The sequence below is a fragment of the Cystoisospora suis genome, assembly GCF_002600585.1.
Source record: "Cystoisospora suis strain Wien I chromosome Unknown contig_460, whole genome shotgun sequence".
NCBI lineage: Eukaryota > Apicomplexa > Conoidasida > Eucoccidiorida > Sarcocystidae > Cystoisospora > Cystoisospora suis.
The window spans coordinates 26,641-37,485 of NW_027153261.1; the positions used below are offsets into that span (position 1 = coordinate 26,641).

General features: G+C 56.3%; 1 protein-coding gene across 1 annotated transcript; it reads left to right on the forward strand.

Moving 5' to 3' along the window:
- Positions 1-616: 616 nt before the first annotated feature.
- On the forward strand, positions 617-10,845 carry CSUI_001161 (rna recognition motif-containing protein; the record flags this gene model as incomplete). The annotated part of the gene is made up of 3 exons (XM_068061367.1): positions 617-5,410; positions 5,900-6,602; positions 6,987-10,845. Coding segments are annotated over exons 1-3 (6,317 nt in total), but the record flags the coding sequence as incomplete, so codon positions are not given.

The following is a 10,845-nucleotide window of genomic DNA, read 5'->3' on the forward strand; positions in this document are numbered from 1 at the left end:
CCCCTCACATGTAGTCAGTTGTGGTTAATAGTCTCAAGACGTGTGCAACGGACATTGTGCCGGGCCATTGAGGAATCTGCTCACTGTATTGTCTCAGGGAACGGCGAGCGTGGGGGAGGTCCCGAGGGCAGACTGGCGCCCCTCAATTCTGATCGGTAATACGGCGCACTCGATCTGACCAGGAAGCTCGAACAACGAGTGCTGCATGTCCTGGCCCGTCCCGTTTGTTAAGATTCCCGTGCCCGGACAACCGAGCACAGCCGGCATATTTTTTCTCGCCCTGCTTGTTAAAGCACTTCCTTACTCGGCTGATTAGCGGGGCTTCATCTCTTTCCACAAAATAGTCGAATGAGGCGCAAACCCTCCTGGGCTGGCTGTCGCCGGGGCCGTCGTTCGGAGACCACGGGAAAATTACAGAGCCACGGTACAGCCCCACTGTTGCACTTCAGAATTTTTGTCCGCCTCTCCATCGCTGAAAGCGAATCCTGAAGGTTTTCCCACCCTGGTGACTGTTTGGATGAAGGCAATGACAATCTACCTGGCTATGTCACCCGCTCCCGGCAATGGCCAAGCGGCTTCGATCACAAGTGCGGACGGGAGGCAGACGTAAGATTAGGTCACGCGTAGCCGTCGCCCCCGGAATCGGTCGCCCACCCACAGCCGCCATTACGTCCGACTGCGCGTCGACGAAGAGGGAGGTGCAACTGCCAACCAAGTTCGTGTGCGAGCACTTTTTCTTACTTTCCGTATCTTTTTCTGCTAGTTGCTAGGCGTGGTACTTCTTTGTGAACCTCCGTTTTGTGACCGAGTCCGTCAAGACCACCGAAGCCGTTCTTTCGTGCACGGTTCCGCGGGCAGCACTTCACTCTGCCTAAACAATTTCCGTCCACTGTTGCGCCACCCGGCTAGGGTGTCGCGGAACTGCGGGGAAGTGGGATCTCGATGAAGCAAGACAAGCTCGTTCAAACATGGCCGACGAGCGGATCGGGCCTCCGCTGACTTCAGCAGCACGTGTTGTGATTTGTAGGAGCTGTGAGAGATTGCTAATCTGTTTTGTGCTGTGGTACCGTGAAAAGCAATCTGCCGTCTAGTCGTTTGTGGACTTGTACTGAACGGCAACCGCTTGCCTATCCGGCAAGAATTTTTCTCCCGCCTTCTTGTCCTCGCGTGATGTGCATATCGCTGACGTGTTCTCAGCCTCTTGAGGTATCGCCGGCGTCCTTTCCTTACCGGAGCAGCACCGTGGTATCGTCCGATGTCACCACATCACAGTCTACCAAGAGCACCGGAGGCAAGTGAACGAATCGCGGTGCGTTTTGTTTGTTAGGCCGGACCCACTTGGTCGTGCTGGTGGAAGACCGCGCTTCAGGAATCCGCGCCGAGCTCTCCTCAGGGTCAGTTCGCCGGGTATTGATCCCGTTGCCAGACCGGAGCGCATCGCAAACTTCGCAGATCAGGCGATGCGCTGAGACGATGCCTTGGATTTTATCTTAGCCTCGAGATGCACGCAGCTTTCTCCCTGATACACAAGCACAAATATCGCTAGTGCTCTGTTCGCGCCTTAAGCGGGCGTCTGCGGAACATTGGGAGAAGCCACCGCCGCGTGGAGGGGGAGGGGGGTGCGACCGCGTACTGCGCTGCTGCTGCAAGACTGTTGCTAGTGAGCGCCGGAGTGCAGCCTTACAAGGGGAATTGTCCTTGTGTTTTTTGTGGGTCTGATGGATTTCTAGCAGTTTCCGAAGCCCACATTTGTCCCTCTTTGTGTTGCGATCAATTAAAAGGTCGACACCGCTTTTGCTGTTCACCCATGTGATACGGGAAGATCGCTGACGACAAGCGTGCCGGTGTCGCGCGTGTTGCCCGGCTGGCCCGCCCCCGTCTTCGGGAGTATCTACACTACTGAGCTCGGTGGCGGGGCGGCGCGCCTTCTTTTATATGAGCGGCGCGAACACATATCCAATCTTCACCGAGGACTTGGCTTGTTGTAAGGCGTCCTTTCCGTATTTGTTTCTCGGGAAAGTGGTGCCTGTATTGACCCCCTCGCTGTCCCTTGTGGTGGGCCACTCGCGGCAGGCGCGCGGCGTTGCAACCGTGAATACAAGGACACTCACTCAGTGGGTTTTCACGCACAGCAGTTTTTTGCTTGAATTTACTGTACTGCTGATGTCCGTTTGGAATCTGCTGACCAACTGCCAGACCCATTCTTCTCTGCCCATGGGTCGCGCCGCGCCCTTAGCGGCCGGTCCCTGGGGTTGTAAGTTCGTCCGCGGCCAAGCGATACAAGTTACCGCTGGTATCGTTTCCCGTTTCGGGCCTGTGTGTCATGAACAGTAGAGACGAAGGCGCACCGAGCTGCGCTGTAGGCCACAGAACGCAGATGACCGTTTAGAATCATAGGTCATCGCTGACTGGTGGAAGTCCCTGTCCCCCTTCAGCTCTCGCCGCATGCCCAGGGTGTTTCGAGGGCGAGGCTTTGTTCGTCGGACGAAGTGGGGATGGTTTATGCAGGCCGTTATTTAGTCGATTCTGGAAGTCTGTCCCTTCGGTTTGCCAGTTGCCTTCCCCGTGCAACGACGGTGAATTGCTTTGTCAGTGTGGGGGAAAACAAGGAATGAAGCCTGCTGTATCTGGCGTTGTCTCCAATTCGCTGTTCAATCAGAATCGTGGAGCTCCGAGCAGCTTCACCCAGGGATGAGTGCTAGATGCATGGGGGTCTGTCTCCAAGTTTCTGTTTTTCAGATCCCCCTTTAAGTCCTTCCGTTCCTCTCCGCAGTGGGAAAAAGCACAACGTCGTACAGGTTGGGCGATCCTGAGAAGCTTAGCAATCCGTGCTGGTATAGAGGGAGAATTATGGATTAAGGGGGCACACTGTCTCCGGCTGACTCTTAGTTGTCCACTTATTTTGTCTGTCACCCCTTTAGCTTGTCCAGGGGGTTGTTGGGATTTGTGAAACAGTAGCGGTTTCCTTGTGTGCCACCGGTCACACTACGGGAGTTGGTCACTCAGAGCCGGAGAGGGAGGAGTCTGTGCAAAGAAGAGACACTACTAGTTCAGCGGCTCTCTTGGCGTTTTTGTCTATAGGGTTTGGCGTCGCATTTTATCTCAGATTTTGTTCTTCCCTCTCCAAGTGTACACGGGCTGTCTCAATGACGCATCTGATATTTTCCCATGCTGTAGGCTGGCCGTGCAAGTGTGTTTCGTACACATTGGTGAATGTTACGTGTGTCCTAGGAAAAAGAGCATGCCGTTCGGTGTAGTCTCCGGCTTTCTTCGCGTTTTTTTCTCGTGAACGGCCTGGGGGGTGGCTTCTCTTACGTGTGCATGCCCATCATGGTCTTCGGCCGATTGACCAGACACCTGCGAAGCTTCGTGGAAAAATCGATAGGTCGTCCACTTTACTCTATAGACGACACAGGTTTTCTTCCTTTTCCTTGTCTTGAGTCTTTGTCATACCTTTTGTCCTCGTTTAACGCGGTGATTTTGGCCTTGTTATATGCTTCAGTTCTTTGTTAGGTTGTCCTCTCACGTCCGCACTCCGGCAACCTGCCGCCGTTTCTGCGACACCTATTCATTTGGCCGTTTCCGCTAACCACCCCCCCTCCCTCCCTTCAGAGTGTCAATACAGGACTAGAGACATTTCTTTGTAGCCCGTCCCATGTCGGGGACCGAAGAAGATTTCCGACCTCTAGGTGCCATGTTGGGCACAGAGGACGTACTCGGAGAAGTGGTGGGGGAACTGTCGCTGAGATTTTCGTCAGCGGTTCCACTCCACGACATGGCATTGCATTCGCAACAGAAGGTAGCCCTCTCTTCTGGGAGAGGGTTTCCGGAACAGGACTTCTCCGGGCATCGTGAAGAAGGGGCTTGTGGTCTCCAACAGCAAGCTCCCAGCCCTGGGGCGTGCAGTGCTGGGGGTCCTGGTGCTCACTTCCCTCTTCTGCCAGAATTCCGAAGTACTGAGAACTACCACCACAACACCAGCGTCTCAAGTGGCCGGGACACATTCCCGGTCTTCTCTGGAGCTCCGGACCCATGGTCCCGCGGCCCTGAGGGCCCTCCTGTTGGCTCAAAGAATCCAAGCAGTCCTGGAGGTGCGGGGGATTCTTTTCTGCCGTCTGCAGTCGGCATTTCCCACCCTGTCTGGACGGGCTTGCATCCGCAACTCCTCGGAGGAGGAGCTGGCGACCTGCGAGCTGCGGAAACTTCTGTTTCCATCCCTTCGGGGTCTGAAGCCTGCGCGCCGTCCCCTGGATCCTTGTTCGCGTCTGACGTAGCCGCCTTTGGCGGCGAGCCGCATTACACTCATGTGTCCCGTGTCAGTGGGAGGGGCAGCAGCGGTCCGGGCTTGAATGAGCGCTTCCAGAAAGAAGGGGTTAATGATAGAGGCACAACTATCCCCGGACTGATCCACGAAAGAAACGGCCGGAGTCTTCTTGATGACGAGAGCGGTATTGATCCCAAGCTGTCTCTCTGGTATCAGCAAGACGGAACCACAGAGATTCCTGGAGAAGCAGTCGAAAGCGCAGGGAAGGGCTCAGGATTATCTAAATTTTCCGGGGCCGCAGATGACTGGACTCTCGCAGGCTGGCGCCGGGGGCTTGGCGTCTCGGGGAACAGTGCGTCGTCTTTTTTCGAAAACGGTCCTCAAAGGGCGGCAGCGAAAGTCGGCGGAGGCAACGACGTGTACGAAGCCGACCGAATGCCCGGGGACGTGATGTTTCCAGCAGACGTCCGGCTAAGCAGTGGAGAAGCGGACACTGGCGTTTCTTGTGGCGCTCCAGTAGGGAGCCAGCAACAGCAATATGCGTTACCTCGCATTCCTCGTCAGAGCGTCTTATCTTTCGATTCTCCCAGTGCCTCACGGGCGGCGCTCCCTTCGTACAACAGCAATACCAGCCTGTCACAGTTGTCGGCGGTGCTGAGCCTTCCGACCTTCCCTTCTCTTTCTGTCCTGCAGCAGGCGCCATCCGTGCGGTCTCAGCGAGTCGCGCAAGGAGGCTGTCCGCTTTCGGTAGAGAATCAGAACAGCGCCACGTCCCCCAGTAGCATGAGCAACTCCGGGAGTCTTACAATTTCGGCGGTAGCTTCTAGGCAGCCGTTGCCAGGCGGGCCAGCCACATCCGGAGTGCCACAGCGGCTCCAGTGTGACGCCGCCGCTAGCTTCCTGCGCACGGACGAGCTCTCTTCTCAGTCGGATCTTGAATCGTTCCAGGGTAGAACCTTTGTTGGAAATGTCCCGCCCAACGTCACGCTGGATTCGATTAGGCATCTTGCAGATCAGTACGGAGACGTCATCCGGGTTGACTATTGTCCCAAACAAGGGCAGTGGGCCTTCGCCTACATCTTGTACAAGCACGGTTTTTCGGCTGACCGGGCGGCAGGAGCTCTACACGGGAAACGTGCCTTCGAGGTGAGGTCAACAAGACTTTTCGAGGTAGCCTATGATACCTGTGTGGGACCCTCTGCTTTCACTTTGGACCGCTATGGGCAACCGTCGAACCGACCCGTTCACCAGAGAGTAACACTGGCCAGTCCGAGTATTTGGCACCCGGAGTTCCACCAGCGTATATTTTCGTCTGTGGAGCGTTTCGAAGGGCGTGGAAAATGAATCGAGATACCTTCTTGTAAGCGTGCAGATGCATCACAAACGCGTTAAAATACTTGCTTTCCGCAAGCAGAGCTTATACATCGGACACAGCATGGAAATCGACATGCCCGGGCCTGAAGCAGCGGCTGCGAAACATTTAGCAGAAAGGTGCGGATGTAAGAACAAGAGGATTCGAGTGTACGCATCTCGTCGCCTCTTAAGACTTGGCATGATGTTGGATTTCAGTTGCGTATTCGTAGAGCCCGTCTGTCGAGTGATCAGTGTGGGTTGACTTGCGCTGTATTCGTACAGGTAGGGGTGCGTCATCGCCTGGTCAGCTGCAGGTGTCCGTTGGACTACCCCCTCACACGGCTTCCACTAGCGAAAATGGATTTGCCCTGCTTGGATGTACACACGCTTCCACCTAGCACGAAGGAGAACATCCACGGGCCCCCGACGTCAGCCGCTTCTCTGAGGCACGCAGCAGGAAGCCAGCATAACTCCCGACAGCTTCCAGGTGTGCCACCCCCATCAGGAGAACTGATTCCTGCGATCTCTACCTATATGCCGGAACCCCTAGCGTCCTCTCCTCTGCATACCAGTTCGTCTTTGTCGGTTTGGACGTCCCAAGAAACCCCTGTTGGACCACCGATGAGCAGCACGCTGTCGTCTGGGGTATCTGGAGGAGATTACTATGTGTCATCCAACTTCGACATTATGATGACAAACACTGGTTCCGAGCAACCTCCTCAGTGCGTCTGTCAGCCAGAGAGCAGGACGCCGTGTTCGATTTGCTCATCGGCTACGACAGCAGGGAGGAGAGTAGGCCGAGGAGCGACGATGTACTCGCAGCCCGTCTCCTTGGACTCTTTGTATCACAGAATCGAGATGTGTCCTGCTTCGCTTTTCTTTGGACTCCGGGTAGCTCCTAATGGGTTACTTGCACTGGATCCGATCCTCATCCACGAGCAGGCACGAAAAACGACATTCACGCTTCTTAAAGACGGACCTCCAGGTACGGGGCTTCTGCGTATGTTGCCTTCCACTCCCGTTGCTGGCCGGGTAATTTGCCTGTCCTGTACCTCTATCCTTGGCGTAGCAAGCGCGAGCAGAATTCGTTGAACACGTGCTCTACAGGTCAATCTGAACACGCACGAGTGTACCGCCTGCCGAGGACCTTCGCGTCTACTAGTTTTCCTCGGCAGCACGTATTTCTCCAAGCAGGTCATCACGCGCTCAACCAGAGCCCTTCACAAAACGGGTGACGGTTGCCGTTTTTGTGTTTTCCCAGTTTTAGCTTCCTCTTTGTGCAGTTGTAACATTTTCAGAGTCCCTTACCGACAGGCATTTTTTCCAACGTCCAAATGAAATCTTACTGGGCTTACCTTTCTTCGCGCAGGGGCTAACTTGTTCATCTACGGCATCCCGTCCTGGTGGCGAGAGTTGGAACTCATGGACCTGGTGGGACGGTTTGGACATGTAGTGGGCATTCGCGTGCCCTTGGTAGGAGCTGCCAGTTCAAGTCCTCCCCGCCCTCCATCTGATTCGGTACAGGTCGGCAGCAGCAACAGCAACAGCATTCTCGTGACGTGCTGTAATTACAATCGCGGCTATGGGTTTGTTTCCTATGATAATGTGGAATCAGCCTTGGCGGCCTTCCACGATCTCCCTACACATCCAGTGCAAGGTAAGCACTTAAAGATCCAGTTTAAGAACGGCGATGAGCAGGCACTGAGAGCCCTGGCGGAAGGGACCATCGGAGGGTCGGTTTCGACATCGTCGTCAATCTCGGCCGCGGCCGCCAATGCAGCGCAACTCCGCCTCGTGTCAGGTGCTTTAGGCGAAGCCGGACAAATGCGACTTCAACAGCAACAGCAGCAGTCCTTCCAGCTGTACAATCAACAAGGTGGAACTCCAGCGCCACATTTCGCACCACACTTGTTGACAGGAACAGCAGCAGGTGCCTCTTCCGCATTCACGACGACGTCTTCTCTGTCCGGTGTAGGTCTGGGACCGCAGTCAAGCGCCAATAGTGGCCCACCTCCCCCAAATTACTCCTCCGTCTTGAGTGACTCTCTGCTGAAGGCGACGTCAGCGGCATTGTGTGCGCTGTGTAAAGGGAACGTAGGGGCAAAGCTCCGGTCAGAGCAGTTCCTTCTCCAGAAGATTCTTTCAGAGCTGAGTCCCGCACAGAGGCATGGTTTTTTACTGAAGCTCATCAGTTGTAGCAGTATCGATAATTCCCCAGTCAGCCTCTACCTGTCTCCGGCCGCCAGTGCGAACAGTCTTCTAAGCTCACTAAACTGGAATGAGGGCTATTCTGTCGTTGATACACCAGCGGGGACGACGACAACCAGACGAGGGGCACCTGGAGGGCCGAGTGGCACAGGTGTATTCACTGCAGCGAGTGACTCTCTAGGGGCTCTTACATGTACGCCAGCTCACCCGTACACACTGCGGGATGTCATGCACGATGGAAGCGGACCGCAAAGCCAGACGAACTCCGGGCATGTTCGAGAGGGCGAGAATGGCATATCGTGGGTGTCTGACGGCACCGGTCCGGTGTCAAAACCAGGCCCTGGAAGCCTAAGTGCCAGTCCACCTTGTCCCTCGTCAGTTGGTTTGACTCCCCACGCAGCCCTGCAGGCTTTCTCTGGGGACCCGGGTAATCAGGTATGCCGGCTGCAGCAGAGTTCTCGGGGAGAGCCTGGAGGTCCATCCGGCTTGAGCGACAGCGCGTCAGCAATGTTGCCAAGAGCGCCGGAGTTCATTGAACTGAGTTCCGCTCGCGAAGAGCCACAACGGTTCAGAACGAACTTGGCAACTCACGAGGTGCAGGCAGTGTCGAACACCCGCCAGCAACTGAGGACGCATAATGTTGGGCACGAAAATGTGAGCCGCGAATCCGCAGGTGTGCGTTTGAGTGGAGAGGATGTGGGTGCGGCGCACGGTGGTGTCCCTCCCAACAGACCAGAAAGCGTAGGTACCACCCCAGGAGATATACTCTTTCAACACAGTTCTGTCGACCCGGTCCGGAGCGCCGTCAAAATCAGGTCTACGGCAGTTCCCTCTCCTACTGGTAAGACGGGAGAGGGAAACAACATTGCAGAGTCGTATACGGACCTCGGCGAGCAAACACTCCATCCTGGCGCTAGGGGAAGTATACGCGCGGGGTGTGCCGCACCCGGAAGCGTGTTCAGACACGTTGTGTCTTTTTTCGCGTCCCCGGCTTCTGAGTGCGTTAGAAAGCCGGATGCTGGGGAAGCAGGGCGGACAGATATGCGACCCTCGGATGACGGGTGGGCGAATGGCAGCAGAGAAAAGCTCGCCAGGGCGATGCTGTCCGAGGCGGGGGGATGCCCTGTTGGCACGATGGACACGGCCGCGAACAGCGACGGGGCGACAGGCTGCCGTACTAGCAGCATCTCTATAATAGCCGCTAGTGATTTTGCCGGGGCACCCGACGATCTAAGAAAGACCATGAATCTGTGTGGCGATGGCAGCGGTCGTGTGCTTGTCTCTCCTCTCGAGAGAGGCGTCCGAGATGGTATCTCGGAGGGGGAGAGCACACAGTTGGGGAGGAGAAATGTCCTTACTGGTGAAATCTCGGGGGGAGAAGTTTCCGTGAATATCTGCAAGCGGCTCCCCATGAGTGAGTTCCCGGGAACTTCCCGCATTCCGCCCCCTCCTCCATCCCCACCTGTTGTCCGGGGTCGGGACAAGACGCATCTTCGGGTGTCCGACAAGAGAAGCAGCGTTGCGGGCCCCGTGCCCAGCGGGGGCGGCCTTCCCAGTGCAGACGGCATATCTCGTTACCCTCCTCCTCCGCCTTCTCCAGGCGCTGCGAAAAATCCTCCAGCTGTAACTCCTTCGACTGACGTTCCACGCCACCCCGACGCTAGGCAGGTGATGGGCTCAGATGTTTTACAGCTTCAAGGATGCATTGAAAGACCTTGTCAGGTGGATGTTGGCGCTTGCCACAGCTCTCAAGGAGGACCGGTGGGTACTTCACCACAGCAAGCGCCGATATGCCGAATGTCGACCAACAGCAGCGGAGGGTCTGTGGCGGGGACTCTTATCGCTTTCGGCTCTCACCCGAATTGTGGATCCAACAGCAATGCCATCTCTCAGAGAATGAGTAGCGTGGGTGCACTTTTGCTCACGCAACAGTCGGACCTACCAGGAAGTGTCAGCCTTCCTGGAGACACGCCGACAAGCAATAGGGGAGCTACTCAACCACAGCAGCCACTGGGGCCACTGGACCACTCTTCAGCCATTGCAGGAATCAGGGCGAACTCGCAATCGCACGCGGAGCTGTCAGCATCGCCAAAGAACATGGTTGCTGGGGGGCCGGTGAGGAACCGGTGTTCTCTGGACCAGCAAAACGGAGGTGCAGGGCTGGAGCGCCAACAATCTCAGACGGCTGCGGTGACGGGCGGTGTGCTTCCATCCTATAGTTTCGGTTGCAGTTGTCCTTCAGCAGCCAACAATACCGCGGGAATGCCACCGCCCCCACCGCCTTTGAAACCAGGAAGCCTGTCGACCGCCACGGCAGTTAGTGACTCTTCTGGCGTAGCTATGCAGTCGGGACAGGGCCCCTTACAGCAGCGACATCCTGGAGGCCCCACTCATCATGCGAGGAAAGGTCCCGGACGCAACAGAAATGCAGGGGGGGGAAGCGCAGAGCGACAAATCTCGGTTGTGTCCCCGCCATCAGCGCTGGTGTCGTGCGCTCATGAGGGGTCAACCTGGCCATCTAGCAGTACGCAGTTAGGACAGGCCAGTGTAGCAGCTGCGTCCACTGCCAAAGCAACAACGCCGGCTCCCCCTGTTTTCAAATCTTCGGCCCGAACAGTGAAACGCGCAAGCGCCCACTTCTCCAATCAGCCGGACTTTACAGTGGAGGCGGGGAAGACCGTGGGAGCAAATCGGCGTGAGGTGGGGCACGCACCCGGCTTCACTACCGCCAAAAGTGTCTCACACAATAGCGGTCCTGGTTCCAATCATACGGCCAGCGGAACGGGAGGAGGCAGAGAGAGTATCGAGGGTCTCCAGGAGCGAGCAAAAGGAGCATCCTGCTTTTTCTCGTCCAGCGGCACTGTCAGAGGAGGCAATGAAGAAACAAACACTTCTGTCAGCCCTCCGCTTAGAAGCTTTCTGAGTGTCGAGGAAGACGGCGCGGAAAAAGGCTCCGGAGATGTTGCAGCGCGGAGGGCTGGCTCAGAAGGGAAGGGAGAAATGCAATCACCAGAAGGAAA